Source organism: Hippopotamus amphibius, chromosome 13 (genome assembly GCF_030028045.1).
Source record: "Hippopotamus amphibius kiboko isolate mHipAmp2 chromosome 13, mHipAmp2.hap2, whole genome shotgun sequence".
Classification (NCBI taxonomy): domain Eukaryota; kingdom Metazoa; phylum Chordata; class Mammalia; order Artiodactyla; family Hippopotamidae; genus Hippopotamus; species Hippopotamus amphibius.
The window spans coordinates 52,854,015-52,870,568 of record NC_080198.1 but is presented as its reverse complement, the minus strand read 5'-3'; the positions used below and the strand labels follow the sequence as shown (position 1 = coordinate 52,870,568).

The window sequence follows — 16,554 nt, the reverse complement described above, 5'->3', positions numbered from 1 at the left end:
AGCCAAGTCCATCCTCACTGCTACCATATGCCATCCCTTCACTCTCTTTTTCTTCAAAATACACATTGCCACCTGACTTGTTACATGTTGACTTGCTTGTCTGCCCCCAGGATATTGAAAGCTTCACAGGAACAGAGACTTTGTCTACAGGAACAGAGACTTTGTCTATTTCAGTCCGTGCGTATCCGCTGCAACTAGATAATAGCTTGGAACATAATAGGCCCCCAGCAATATGTTTAAAGGGTGAATGAGTTACAGTTAAACTTTTATCAAAAATTTTTTCTTGATCATTCAGTAAAATACCTGATTGGGGGTGTTATATCTGAACATTTTAAGGAGAAGGGAGTTGGATGTTCCAAGTATCTGGTAGCAGTTGTTTTTTGCCATTGAGCAAGCAACTGTCTTCTTTCCAAAAAATGCCCAGCAGGAGCTGAGCTGGGGCTATCGAGTCTCCCACGGCCTGCCTAGTAGATGAAGAAAGACCGAACAAGAGGCAAATCCCATATTTGGCTATAACTGTGGTTTCCACTTTATTCAAGGAGTTAGCTAAGAAACAGACCATTCTCAATTATTTAACTAAAATGCCAACAGAGCCCAATTCACTTCTAAAATATATTGGTACTGAATGAACTAATTTACAAAACAGCAACAGACTCACAGACTTAGAAAACAAATTTAAGGTTACCAAAGGGGAAAGATGGAGGGGGGAGGGATAAATTAGGAGGTTGAGATTAACATATACACATTACTATATATAAAATAGATAATCAACAAGGACCTACTGTATAGCACAGGGAACTCTGCTTAACACTGTAATAACCTATATGAGAAAAGAATATGAAAAAGAAAAGATATATGTATAACTGAATCAAGCTGCTGTACACCTACAACAAACACAACGTTGTAAATCAACTATAATCCAATATAAAATAAAAACTAAAAAAAGATTTTAACACCTAAGAGAAATAAAATGACTATGTGTTACTTACAAAATAAATAAATAAATAAATGTATTGGTAGACTCCAGTAAAGAGGGGGTGACAGGAAAAGAAAAGCCAAACGCAGTGTGCTCACATTGCTTTTTATTTCATTAAACCCAAATTATTGCAAACATCAATTTCAGAACATTTTAGGAAGACGTTAAAACAAAAAGGTAACAAGAAATGGAATACACACAAACACACACTCACACACACACAAATACCTATTGCCAGAGATTGAAGTAATTCAGAGAAAGATTAAAATATTCTTTGATTGATGGAGATACTGAGAAACCACACACCCTAAAATGAAACTATGGAATAAGGGCAAATAGTACATATCTACTTTTTAAAGCTTCAAGATTTAAACAACACAAGTTAGGGAAGGCGTACAAAATGGTTATTGAATATTCTAAGTCTAATGTTTCAACACTCTTCAATCACGTGCCTTCCAAATCAGAGCTCTAATTAGATTCATAATTGTACCTTGTTGACCTCTGCACCCACACCTCTGAATTCTGTTTATTTCTTAATCAAAGCAAATTCTGCTAGAAATCTAGGACCAGGATTAGAGATAGAATTGCAATTATCCATTCCCAGGAGAAATGGAGGAAGTGTTTGCCCTGAAAGACCTCTAATTCCTGGATTCTCTGCCCAATATAAACCACTTAATAGTCTACACTGACATTTCAAAGCTTGAGAAAGGGAATGTTGTATAACCCTGGACTTCATTCTGGTTATTTCCTACAAGCAGAGAGCAAGATAAGAAAAGGGCCCCTCAAGCTAGAAGAGGTACCTAATTAGAGATATATATACCTAACATGTACTCTCAATTAATGACATGAATGATTTTGGGTAGAGAATTAGGACTATTGCTTTGATTAAAAGGGCTACACTACAAAGTGTTTGTCTTTTATCCTTATCTCTAATTTAAATAATTTATAATAGATAATGGTTAATTTTAACTTTTTAGAATAACATTTAGCCTGCATAAAAGATACTTTTTATAAAGTAACCATCTTATATAGCTTTTCTTTTTAAAAATAGCTTTGATATGCTTTGATGTCCCTAAATATTTGTACTACAGATGCCACAGCTGCATTTTCAGAGACTGGCTCAGGAACCACTGAAATATTAGACATCCTTTTGCTGGCAACACATCACAGTGTTTATTCAGTCAATTCAAAATTGTGCTAAACCACTGGTTCTCAGATTTTTCCCTTGCCTCAGAATCACCTGGAAGGCTCCTTAAAATTCATAACACCCAGCCACCCTGCCCCACCCTGCAGAGTTTCTGATTCAGTAGGTCTGGGGCTGGGCTGAGAACCTACATTTCTAACATGTTTCCAGGTGCTGTGGGTCTAGGGATCACACTCTGAGAACCACTACTTTAACCTACTAATTTAGATGTTTTTTCCAGAGCAATGAAAGCTTAGAACCCAGAGCCCATGTAGTCCTCTCTTCAAGCCTCTGTCCCAGGGATCATCCTTGAGAAACTCCATCTTTCACTACCTCCTTTATTACAACAGTAGCACCAAGGCAGCTAAAGAGTCCTTAACACTATTCACTTAGCAGTTTGGTTTTGCTGGGCAATGATGGGGCATGTTTCCTACTTCTCACCAAAAGGGCTGCAATCTCCTGTGTCCCCAGATGCGCTGGATCTGTAACCCTCCAGGGCAGGACCCATGCCTCTGGAGGACCAAAAGCCACAGCTACATATCCCTACCCAGAAGGTCTATCTCATCCAAGAGGAAGTCCATGTCCTCCCGGCTTACTTGAGGGCTGATCACCACCTGCCGGAAGAAGTTGACCTTCCCCCGGTGGGGCTGGTAGCCCAGCATCAGGCTCCCCTTCTTCATCATCCGCTCCTTAATGGCTGGGGCCACCTGCATGGGAGAGGAGGGAGGCGGTGAAAGACCAGAACACTGAGGCATCACAACTGCATCGTACCCAGTCATTGGCTACTCACTGGGCAGCCACTGGTGTGGATGTCATCCTCACACACACAAGGTTGACATTAATAATAATAACCAGCTGAGAAGTTATGGCATATAAGTACTGAATCAAGTGCTTTAGATAGATGAATTCACTTAATCTTCACAGTAACTCCACGAGGGAGATACTATTAATATACCCTTTCTAGATGAGGAAATTGAGGTGCATGGACATTAACTAAATAGCTTGAGGTCTTGCATTTGGTAAGGGAGAGAGCCAAGATTTTAAAGCAGGTATTCTCACCCAAGCCCATGCTCGGAAACTTAAATCATGATGCAACGATGCCACATTAAAAACAAATCAGGTGTTCTCAGGGGTCACGGTCTCAAAAGTGTCAAATGTTACATTCCCAAATTTGTTGGAACTAAAAAATACTCCAGTTCAGGCAACTTGAATAAATAAGATTAGTCAGAGATGGATAAAAATCACACAAAATAAGAGCTGTGCCTTGACAGTCTACCAAGGAAAACACTATTATGTGCAGTTCTGTTTTGAAGACTACCGGTTTGTTAGTTTATTAATAGGACATGTTGGTTTGTCAATAGGAAATATAAACACTGTGTCATTTATTAAGAGGAGTACAGTTGGTAATAAAACTAGTAAGTCCACATTTTAAGGATTTCTGGCAAACATGGAAAGAACAGGCTGTGAGAATCCAAGTGCACACATTTTTCTAATTTTCCATTTCCATTTTCATTTTAGCTCTTTCACAGTTGCTGAGAGTGTCCTCAGTGAATATGGGCAAAGGGAACAGAATGAGTGTCTGTCCTCTCTTGTCAGGAAGAGGAGACTTAGCTAGTCCAGAAGGGAGAAACACATCCTTAAATAAAACCAGGCACAACGTGGTATAAGACACCTGGGGTAAGACATCTCGGTTCCTCGGGTCCCTTCTCAGAGTGTGACCACCCCATACCACTCTGGTTTGAAACACACCTATGATTTGCCAGATACTTCCCTTAAAGACAAGCCAAAGTACTTCATCCAGCTCTCAACAAAATGATTTATTCCAAGCTTATGGGAGAATCAGAGCCTTAGACCTCTGGTGATATATGTTGGACTCAACCAGAGTCTTCTTAAGCGATGTCCAAAGGTCATTTTTAGCTAAATACATTTTTCATCAAGTGCTCATTTTAGAACTTAAATCTTGTAAAACATGGACTATACTGTGCTTACAATAGCAAAAACGGAGACCTACTAAGCACGATTACACTGTCATTCTAGCAAAGGGTTGACATCTCTCACAGTGTAAGGAATATGAAAAGAAAATATACAAGCTTTAACAAAAAATAAATGTAGAAAAAGAAGATGAAGTCAGAAGTCAAGTTACTGAAAAAATACAGACCATCAGGTTCTATAAATGTCTGGAAATGTGTCACAAATTTTAATCTGAGCTTTTTAGAGATTAGGAAAACAGGGTTAAATTGACTCCACCTCCATTCTCTTTGCAAAACTTAGTGACAAAAGTCCAGTGGACGCTGAAGCAGGAAGCTGGTAGGTAACTCTGCATATGCTTATGCGTGTCCATTCGAAACCCTTCAATTTGTATGCCCTTAGCATCAGTTCTCTTCCAAAGCTGTTTATGCAAGTACCATTTCTTGTTAGAATTATAAAATCTAGTGAAATAATACTAAGAAAATGCAAAGTGGAAAGGAGAGTGTTTTCCATAAAAACTAAGTTGAATTCTTTGGAAACAACAGATAATGGGGGAAGGGGGGCTGCCAGACTTTACTGTTGTCAAGTTAGGTGTGATGGGAGAGCTGTAAAAGCTTTAAAACAGAGTCTTGAGAGTGCACACTGAATGTGCACACAGGTGGCTGCCCAGGAGCTGAGCACACTTTCCATTTAAAGAAACCTGAGTTGGAAGGAACAGATGACTCCTAAAGAGTGTCGTTTATGTAAGAACCATAGATGCTCTCTGAGCATCAGATCTATGCACAAGAAAAGCCTCACTTGCTCATGGAAATCCTCACTTGATGGGGGAAAAAAACCCTTTCCAATTTAAATGAACATAGATGTGTTTTAAACTAAAATATTTAAGTTGTGTATGCATCACATATTTTCTAGGATTATTTGCTTTAACTTGACCAATTCTCATCCCCTTAGGTAGGTGGGCTTCTAGTGCATATGTGGATGAGTGTGCACGTATGTGTTGTGTGCATGTGTGTGCATGTGTGTGTGCACTGTGTGCTCATGTGTGTGTATGTGTGGGTGTGCACGTGTGCGTCCGTGTGCACAGTTACATGTAATTAAAACGTCTAACCCCCCATTTGTTGTTCACTGCTCTTAAAATCCTCCTACTCAGTCACAGGGTGGTGCAGAGCTGGGGGCTGACTTAGCCTCATAATAAAAGTACATTTATTTTAAACTCGAAGAGTGAGTGGGCTCTTGCATGTGACCTGTAGGTGTGAGAGTAGGTATGAGAAGGCATGGCCCATGGTGCCTGTGTAATCCAATGCCAGGAAGAGCTGATCAACATGGGACAGATGTCTGCCCAGGAGAGTCACAGACTATCAGTTTTAGAGCTTACAGCTTGTGGTTCTGTACATTTTTTAAAAATAAAAATTCCCTTCATATTTATCTCCATCTCCCTCTAGGTGGTACCCAGGGTATAATCTGCTCTGGCTTACAGCCAATTTTAAATTTAGAACAGGCGTGTTCTTAGCTCAAACCTAATTTGCATTGTCTATTCCTGTTTACTTTTCCTCTCTTTTTCTTCCCCAAATGATAATTTATGCTTTACCTTTGGAGAGCAGTAGAATTTTGATTCCAGCTCCTAATGTGTCACGGGCTCACAGGAGGCACTTATCAAAATGAATGTCAGGTTTGTATTTCTTGTAAGCAAACCAAAAACATCTTCTAATATGAGCAAGAAAGATAAAACTAAGAGGGCCACTTAGATATTTTTATATAAAGATATGTTTGATCTTTAAATTCTTGCTCTTTGTAAGGCATAAAACTGTGCTTCCATGGGCAGAACACATGGCATAAGAACCAAATTTCTAAGCCAGATTTTGTCACTGACTTTCAAAAGTTATAAAGAAATAACTAAATATTGGTATGATTCAGAGAACGAGCTAAGTAAGGATTTAGCACTACAGCACACATCTTATTTTTGTACCCCTAATTCCTAGAGGTAATTACCCTGGTCAACAGGGAAAAACCTCCTTCGTTTATGAATACTTCATGGACAAAGCAAGCTCATTAAATCTGCCACATGTTATAACTGTAGTAGTAGCGGTGGTGGTTGTTACTGTTAAATATTTACAAACTCTATAAAATTTGCAATGTGCTTTCATGTCTCTGATTCTCATGAACCCAAATTAAAGCTTATTTGAAAAGAATCCACATTTTTTCAATTTAGGGACCAAGAATGTTCTCATGGCCAGCCAGCTTGTCAACTCTGCACTTAAAAAACAATCAACCACTTCCTATTTACAAAGCTTCAGGCATAATCCAATGCTGGGCAACCAGTATATTTTCTTTTGCTGACCACAGCAGAGAAACAGTCCTAATCCGACAGGATGGACTATTCACAAGGGAAAGAAAATATGCACAAACGAAATGTAAGGATCCGAACACTGCCCCTAAATGGAGCATGCGTGGAGGAAAGCAATTTAGCAGGAGTGAGATTGCTTCCCAGCTCTCAATTATTTTACTGCTGGTTTTCCTTCAAACTGCAAAATCAAATTCTCTCCTCATGCCACAATGCTCTGGTCCCTGCATCTTAAGTGAAGGAAGATCCTGACGTTTCTATCTGGTTGCACAGGAACTTATTTGACACATTCCTGTAGCACTGCTGTTTTACCCCCTTACATTATGTTTCAGTAATGACTTAGTCATTTAAACATAATTTTGTTGTCACACCCTGCCACATAAAGCAGCATCTGGTATTTAAAAGTTGCTTAAACCCAAGGAAACAAAAATAACAACTCTCTTATTCTGGCCAAGTACAGTAATTTGGTAACAAATAACTGACCAGGTGTCAGCACAGCCTTTTATTAAAATAAAATTGTCAAGTGTGTAAAATCACATTTCCTCTTTAAAAAACGTGTAATTTACTTAATGTTAAATAACGTACTTTTTTTCAATATACAAAGTATTTCTCAAACTCTCTGTAAGGAAGTTTATTTTTTCCAGTCCACTACAGACATACTTCTGTGAAATACAAGAAAAGTGTATTATTGAGGAGAAGAAAGATGGCAACGAAGTAGAAGGACATGGAATGCATCCCTCTCCATAGATGCATTAGGAATACATCAAAAGATGTAATAATTCCCACAGAGAACCACCTGAACATGAGCAGATGACCTTAGACACCAGAAAGGACTGCAAAGATCCCAACATAACTGATATTTGTTTGACTCAGCACTCTGCCATTAGTCTGGGGCTTGGACAGTCTTCTTTAAACCCCTTTATTGCCAGGACAAGCAACCTCTGAAGTCTGGACTACCCCAACAGAACTCAAGCAGGAGGCTCTGGGGAGGGAACACTGAAGCCAGGATGCTAGACTAGTAGGGAGTCCTCAGACACAGGGAAGATTAACTGCAAAGAACTCTCACAGAGCCCTGTATCAGAGTCTAAGATCCGGCTTCATCTGATTGTCTGCAACTGCCAGTGCTGGACACCTCACACCAAACTACAAACAAGACAGGAACACAAATCCACCCATCAGCACACAGACTACCTAAAGCCATATTAACCTCACAGATACCCTAAAACACACCACTTGACATGGCCCTGCTCATCAGAGAGAAAAGACACAGAGCCACACACTGGAAAGCAGACACCAGATCTACCCACCAGGAAGCCTACTCAAGACACTGGACAAACCCCACTACAGTGGGCAGAGAGCAGAAACGAGAGGGATTACTACCAGGCAGCACAGAAAAGGAGACAGCAAATCATATAAATTAGACAAAATGAGAAAACAAAGAAACACCGTGCAGGTAAAGGAGCAGGGAAAAAACCCACAAGACCAAATAAATGAAGACGAAATAGGAAAAATGCCTGAAAAATAATTCATAGTAATGATAGTAAACATGATCCAAAATCTCAACAACAAAATAGAGAAAATACAAGAAACAGTTAATAAGGGCTCAGAAGAACTAAAGAGCAAACAAACAGTAATAGATAACAAAATAACCAAAATTAAAAATACTCCAGATGCTATAAACAGCAGAATAACTTAGGAGAAGAACGAATAAGTGAGTTGGAAGATAGAATGGGGGAAATAACTGCCACAGAGCAGGAAAGAGAAAAAAGAATAAAAAGAATGGAAGACAGTCTCAAGACCTTGGTGACAACATTAAGCACACCAACATTCAAATCATAGGCATCGCAGAAGAAGAAGAAAAAAAGAAAGGGTCTGAGAAAATATTTGAAGAGGTTATAATGGAAAACTTCTCCAACATGGGAAAGGAAATAATCAAGTCCAAGAAGCACAGAGTGTCCCATACAGAATAAACCCAAGGAGAAATACACTGAGGCACATATTAATCAAATGAATGACAATTAAACACAAAGAAAAAATATTAAAAACAGCAAGAGAAAAGCAACAAATAATATATAAGGGAAAACCCATAAGGACAACAGATGATCTTTCTGCAGAAACTATGCAGGCCAGAAGGGAATAGCAGGATATACTGAAAGTCCTGAAAGAGAAAAACCTACAGCCAAGAATACTCTACCCAGCAAGAATCTCATTCAGATTCGACAAAGAAATCAAAAGCTTTACAGACAAGCAAAAGTTAAGAGATTTCAGCACCACCAAATCAGCCTTACAATGATTGCTTAAGGAACTTTTCTAAATAGGAAACACAAGAGAAGGAAAAGACCTACAAATACAAACCCAAAACAATTTTTTAAAAATGGTAATAGGAATACACATGCCAACAATCACCTTAAATGTAAATGGATTAAATGCTCCAACCAAAAGACACAGACTGGCTGAATGGATACAAAAACAAGACCCTTACATATGCTGCCTACAAGAAACCCATTTCAGACCAAGGGACACATACAGACTGAAAGTAAAGGGATGGAAAAAGATATTCCATGCAAATGGAAGTCAAAAGAAAGCTGGAGTAGCAATACTCATATCAGACAAATTAGACTTCAAAGTAAAGACTATTACAAGGGACAAGGAAGGACACTACATAATGATCAAGGGATCCATCCAAGAAGAAGATATAACAACTGAAATGTCTATGCACCCAAGATAGGTGCACCTCAATACATAAGGCAAATGCTAAGAGCCATAAAGGGGATAATAGTAGGAGACTTTAACACCCCACTTATGTCAATGGACAGATCATCCAAATAGAAAATAAATCAGGACATGCAAGCTTTAAATGACACATTAGACCATCTCGACTTAATTGATATTTATAGGACATTCCATCCAAAAATGACAGAATACACTTTCTTCTCAAGTGCACACGGAACATTTTCCAGGATAGATCACATCTTGGGTCACAAATCAAGCCTCAGTAAATTTAAGAAAATTGAAATCATATCAAGCATCTTCTCAGACCACAATGCCATGAGACTAGATACCAATTACCTGAAAAAAACTGTAAAAAATACAAACACATGGAGGCTAAACAATACGCTATTAAACAACCAAAAAATCACTAAAGAAATCAAAGAGGAAATCAAAAAATATCTAGAAACAAATGACAATGAAAACACAACAACCCAAAACCTATGGGACACAGCAAAAGCAGTTCTAAGAGGCAAGTTTATAGCAATACAGTCCTACCTCAAGAAACAAGAAAAATATCGAATAAACAACCTAATATTACACCTAAAACAAATAGAGAAAGAAGAACAAAAAACCCCAAAGTGAGCAGAAGGAAAGAAATCATAAAGATCAGATCAGAAATAAATGAAAAAGAAATGAAGGCAATAATAGCAAAGATCAATGAAACTAAAAGCTGGTTCTTTGAGGAGATAAACAAAATTGATAAACTATAAGCCAGACTCATCAGGAAGAAAACAGAGAAGACGCAAATCAACAGAATGAGAAATGAAAAAGAAGAAGTAACAACTGACACCGCAGAAACACAAAAGATCATGAAAGACTACTACAAGCAACTATAAGCCAAAAAGTTGGATAACCTGGAAGAAATGGATAAATTCTTAGAAAAGTACAATCTTCCAAGACAGAACCAGGAAGAAATAGAAACTATGAACAGACCAATCACAAGTACGGAAATTGAGACTGTGATTAAAAATCTCCCAACAAACAAAAGCCCAGGGCCAGACGGATTCACAGGCAAATTCTATCAAACATTTAGAGAAGCGCTAACACCTATGCTTCTCAAACTCTTCCAAAATATTGCAGAAGGAGGGACACTCTTTTATATGAGGCTACCATCACCCTGATACGAAAACCAGGCAAAGATGTCACAAAAAAAGAAAATTACAGACCAATATCACTGATGAATATATATGCAAAAATCAACAAAATACTAGCTAAAAGAATCCAACAGCACATTTAAAAAGTCATACACCATGATCAAGTGGGGTTTATCCCTGGGATGCAAGGATTCTTCAATATACACAAATCAATCAATGTGATACATCATATCAACAAATTGAAGGATAAAAACCATATGATCATCTCAATAGATGCAGAAAAAGCTTTTGACAAAATTCAACATCCATTTATGATAAAAACTCTCCAGAAAATGGGCACAGAAGGAAATTACCTCAACATAATAAAAGCCATGTATGAGAAACCAAAAGCCAACACTGTCCTAAATGGTGAAAAACTGAAAGTATTCCTTCTAAGAACAGGAACAAGACAAGGGTGCCTGCTCACACCATTATTATTCAACATAGTTTTGGAAGTTTTAGCCACAGCAATCAGAGAAGAAAATGAAATAAAAGGAATCCAAATTGGAAAAGAAGTAAAATTGTCACTCTTTGCAGATGACATGATATCATACATAGAAAACCCTAAAGACTCTACCAGAAAACTGCTAGCACTAATTGATGAATTTAGTAAAGTAGCAGGATACAAAATTAATGCACAGAAACCTCTTGCATTCCTATACACTAACAACGAAAAAGCAGAAAGAGAAATTAAGGAAACTCTCCCATTCACCATTGCAACAAAAAGAATAAAATACCTAGGAATAAACCTGCCTAAGGAGGCAAAAGATCTGTATGCAGAAAACTATAAGATGCTGATGAAAGAAATCAAAGATGATACAAACAGATGGAGGGACATACCATGTTCCTGGATTGGAAGAATCAACATAGTGAAAATGACTGTACTACCCAAAGCAATTTACAGATTCAACGCAATCCCTATCAAATTACCAATGGCATTTTTCACAGAACTAGAACAAGAATCTTACGATTTGTATGGAAACGCAAAAGACCCCGAATAGCCAAAGCAATCTTGAGAAGGAAAAATGGAGTTGGTGGAATTAGGTTTCCTGACTTCAAACTATACTACAAGACCACAGAGATCAAGACAGTATGGTACTGGCACAAAAAGAGAAAGGAAGATCAATGGAACAGAATAGAGAACTCAGAGGTAAACCCAAGCACATATGGGCACCTTACCTTGGACAAAGGAGGCAAGAACATACAATGGAAAAAAGACAGCCTCTTCAATAAGTGGTGCAGGGAAAATTGGGCAGCAATATGTAAAAGAATGAAATTAGAACACTTTCTAACACCACACACAAAAATAAACTCAAAACGGATTAAAGACTTAAATATAAGGCCAGACACTGTAAAACTCCTAGAGGAAAACATTAGCAGAACACCCTTTGACATACATCAAAGCAAGATTCTTTTTGACCCACCTCCTAGAATAATGGAAATAAAATCAAGAATAAACAAACAGGGCCTAATGAAACCTAAAAGCTTTTGCACAGCAAAAGAAACCTTAAACAAGACAAGAAGACAACCCTCAGAATGGGAGAAAATACTTGCTGACGAAGCAACAGACAAAGGATTAATCTCCAAAATATACAAGCAGCTCATGCACCTTAATACCATAAAAGCAAATAACCCAATCCACAAATGAGCAGAAAATCTAAATAGACATTTCTCCAAAGAAGACATACAGATGGCTAACAAACACAGGAAAACATGCTCAATATCACTAATCATTAGAGAAATGCATGTCAAAGCCAGAATGAGGTATCACCTCACACCGGTCAGAATGGCCATCATCAAAAAATCTAGAAACAATAAATGTTGGAGAGGGTGTGGAGAAAAGGGAACTCTCCTGCACTGTTGGTGGGAATGTAAGCTGGTACAGCCACTATGGAAAACAATTTGGAGGTTCCTTAAAAAACTAAAAATAGAACTATCATATGATCCAGTAATTCCACTACTGGGCATATACCCGGAGAAAACCATAATCCAAAAAGAAACATGTACCATAATGTTCACTGCAGCACTATTTACAATAGCCAGGACATGGAAGAAACCTAAATGCCCATCAACAGAAGAATGGATATAGAAGATGTGGCACATATACACAATAGAATATTACTCAGCCATAAAAAGGAATGAAATGGAGCTATATGTAATGAGGTGGATAGGCCTAGAGTCTGTCATACAGAGTGAAGTAAGCCAGAAAGAGAGAAACAAATACTGTATGCTAACTCATATATATGAAATCTAAAAAAAAGAATGGTACTGATGAACCCAATGACAAGGCAAGAATAAGGATGCACATGTAGAGCATACACTGGAGGACATGGGGGGGCGGAGGGGCGAGGGGGAAGCTGGGATGAAGTGAGAGAGTAGCACAGACATATATACACTACCAACTGTAAAATAGATAGCTAGTGGGAAGTTGCTGTATAACAAAGGGAGATCAACTCGATGATGGGTGATGCCTTAGAGGGCCTGGACAGGGAGGGTGGGAGGGAACTGCGGGAGGGAGGGGATATGGGGATATATGTATAAATACACCTGATTCACTTTGGTGTACCTCAAAAACTGGAACAAGAGTGTAAAGCAATTATATTCCATTAAAGAGCTTAAAAGAAAATTGAATTACTAAGTGAAAATGAATTACTAAATAAAAATGAAATGAAAAAGACATAAAACATATGACACAGGGAACTATATTCAATATTCTGTGATAAACCATAATGGAAAAGAAATTGCGTGTGTATGTATAACTGAGTCACTTTGCCATACAGCAGAAATTAACAAAAAATTGTAAATCAGCTATACTTCAATAAAAGTAATTTAAAAAAAATTAAAAGACGCAAAAATAAAGATAAAAAAACATAATAAATACAAGCTAAATTAAGTTTTAAAAAATCAACAGTAAGTAACTGTTGTTATAAAAGTTCCTAAACAGTAACTCCGGATTCCCATGTTTTCTTACTGCAGACACTCATTTCATGGTCTGCAGGGGCTGGAGGCCATATCTGAGGATTTCTGCTCCGTTTCAACTTGCTTGGCTTCTTGGGGATGTATATAATTTTAGTTATGAATCTTGGTGTTATTTTGCACACTTACTTCTGTATATTGGCATAATCTCCATACCATTTTGAATCGTGTTTTTGTTTTTCACTGAACCATTGTGCCATAGTTTACCTACATATGTCCCACTTGTTAAATCTTGGAACTGCTTCCAATGGCATTTCAGTGAAACCATGGACCCAATCATGAAATCTCTAAATCAGTTCTTCAAAGTCCAGTTCAGAGACTATGACTAAATGTCTCAAAATCTTCTAGACACTAGGATCTTTAAACAACCTTTCCCATCATTTGCTATAGGGGTGAAACAGTCACATTTTCACCTGCAAACTGTGAGGCAGCACAACACCCAGTGTGACTGAGAAGGTAAACCCATAATTAAAGGAAGTGATCCTTTTCAGCAAATATGAGGGACAAAGACCTCATACACTTCTACTATGACTCTAGACGGCAGAATCATTCAGAGCTCCTAACAGACCCAGCGAGACTTGTGTTTTGCTAAATTCTCCCCTAAATTGATGTTCTTCAAACTCCAGATTTTAGAGCTGTTTTCTCAATTTCAGTGTAATTAAATCTTCATTCTGTAATTTCTAAGGAAGCAAAGATTCTTTAAGGAGTATGAGGCTAAACTCATAATTTGCACATCTTGTGGGTGGAGCATGGAGTGGGCAGGCAGACTAGTAAACTGAAAATAAGTTATGAGAGTTTTATTGTAATTAATACTTTTTCTAAGATTATCTTGCCTAAAAGAGTTAGTTGTATCAAATGCAGAAAATAATCTACAATGTTTCTCTCTATAAAAGTCACTTGAAAGAGTTTTTAATTTCCTTACATTTACACTAAACTTCATACATCTTTGCCTCTTCTGTATTTCCCAGAACAGAGTTTACAGCCATATCAAAGCTACTTATTGCAATACATGGTTAAGCAAATAAACACTGAGAAAGCAATATCGCAGAGGCTGATTCAGCTGCTGTGTTGAATGTTAGTTGTTTTAGCTCTAGCGTGGCAAGCTTTTTTTTTCTGTAAAACACCAGACTAAATTTTTTAGGCTTTGTAAGTCATATAGGCTCTGTTGCAAATACTCCACTCTGCCACTGCAGCATGAAAGCAGCCCTAGACAATATATAAACAAATCAGCATGACTATTTAGGGACAATGAAATTTGATATTCAATATCAGATGATTTTCGCATGTCATGAAATATTAACTGCTTTTAATTATTTTTCAAACTCTGAAAAATATTAAGCCCATTTGTAGCTCCTAGGTTATACATGAATAGGTGATAAGCTAGATTTGGCTTTAGACATAATTTACTAATTCCCTGGTCCAAATGGAAAAAAAATACATTGTGATATATAAAATCTACCTCTTAGAAAGAAAAAGTGCATGAAAATTAGGTTCATTGGGCTTCTTTCACAAGTTCTGACCTGAGCCAGGAAATGAAAAAGGACTTCCTGGCTCTTCTTCTCCAGCAGAGCATGAAACCAGAGCCATAGATGGGTGGGTAGTGTTATCACAGTGGATTTCTTCCAGAACAATTATTCTTGAACCATCACAACAAGTAGCTTGCTTTATACTGTCTTCCCAAATAATCTGGGTTCCAAATAAGCCCCATCTTTCACGTTAACTTGAGGTGGGTTCTTTTGAGTAGGATGTTAAAATCTAGCTCATGAAAAGAGTTGGTACGAAATGCCCACACTTGGTACCTGGCACCAAAAACACAACTGTTTCCAAGACTTATAACAAGCTATGTAGTTCCTTTCCCCATTAAGTCACTTTTTTTGGTATAGTTTGGGGACATCTCAGATTTTCTGAGCCCAGATAGAGATACAATGCTGATCAAGGTGGGGGCCAGAATTCAGGGCATGAATAGCACCAAGGGCCAGAATTTAAATGGAAGAATTCCAGTCCAAGAGAAGAATTAGCCTGACTTAACCAGTCAGAGAACCTGAATGGACTTTCCAGGTGCTTTCCTTCTTCTCAGAAAAGGGCAGGCCAGTGCAGTGACAATCTAGGAAGCAAACAGAGCTTTCCCAGTGCATGTAAGCTGAAGCCAATCAATCATTGGAGAAAAGCTACTCTGGAGAGATTCCCCAAACTGAAGCCAATCAATCATTGGAGAAAAGCTACCCTGGAGAGATTCCCCAGGCAGTCTTGAATGCCCAGGTTTGCAGTTATAGAAAACAAGATGTGAGAAAGCCTATAAATCCTTAATTTGTTCATTACTTTCTTTGGTAGTTATCTCCATAACTAAAGAATCATGATGGTCCTTGCATGAGTCAGTGAATGGAAGAACACCAATAATGGATCTCTTGTTTGCATCTCTTGTTTTCCTTTTAGCTTCAATTAAAAAAAGATATACTCCAGTGGAAAAGTGCATTTCATCAATTTCTGATCATGAAAGAGCTCAAACAAAGAAGAACTTCCCAAACCTTAAATGCACATTTTAATCTTGATTTCTAACTATATATTTGCACCAGATACCTTGATTTCTTCTGACTGTACATACCAACTGGCTTTTCCAAATTTTAAAATTTGTATGGAAACACAAAGGACCCCAGATAGCCAAAGCAGCCCTGGGAAAAAAAAACAGAGCTGGAGGAATCAGGCTGCCTCACCTCAGACTATACTACAAAGCTACAGTCATCAAAACAGTATGATACTAGCACAAAAACAGAAATATTGCTCAATGGAAAAGGACAGAATGCCCAGAAATAAACCCATGGACCTGTGATCAATTAATTTATGACAAAAGAGGCAAAAAAATATACAATGGAGAAAAAACAGTCTCTTCAATAAGTGATACTGGGAAAACTGGACAGCTATATGTAAAAGAATGAAATTAGAACATTTTCTAGAACACTCCTGCACTGTTGGTGGGAATGTAAGCTGGTGCAGCCACTATGGAAAACAGTTTGGAGGTTACTTAAAAACTAAAAATAGAACTACCATATGACCCAGCAATTCCACTCCTGGGCATATATCTTGAGAAAAGCATAATCCAAAAAGAAACGTACCACAATACTCACTGAAGCACTACTTTGCGGGGAGCTGCCCTGAGAAAGGGGTCCTGCTCTCAGGACATGGCCCTGGGAGCTGCCTTGCTTCAAGG

General features: G+C 38.0%; 1 protein-coding gene across 6 annotated transcripts in view; it reads right to left on the bottom strand.

Moving 5' to 3' along the window:
- Window positions 1-1,023: 1,023 nt before the first annotated feature.
- The window catches only part of GADL1 (glutamate decarboxylase like 1), a 218,292-nt gene continuing 202,761 nt past the window's right edge, over window positions 1,024-16,554 (bottom strand). For 5 of the 6 annotated variants that reach the window (XM_057706387.1, XM_057706388.1, XM_057706390.1 and 2 more), the window contains exon 15: window positions 1,025-2,866. In XM_057706387.1, the coding sequence (XP_057562370.1) occupies window positions 2,693-2,866 (174 nt within the window). In that variant the 3' untranslated portion in view covers window positions 1,025-2,692. Of the gene's footprint in view, window positions 2,867-16,554 lie in introns of all 6 variants that reach the window. The other variant, XM_057706385.1, reaches the window with a different exon arrangement.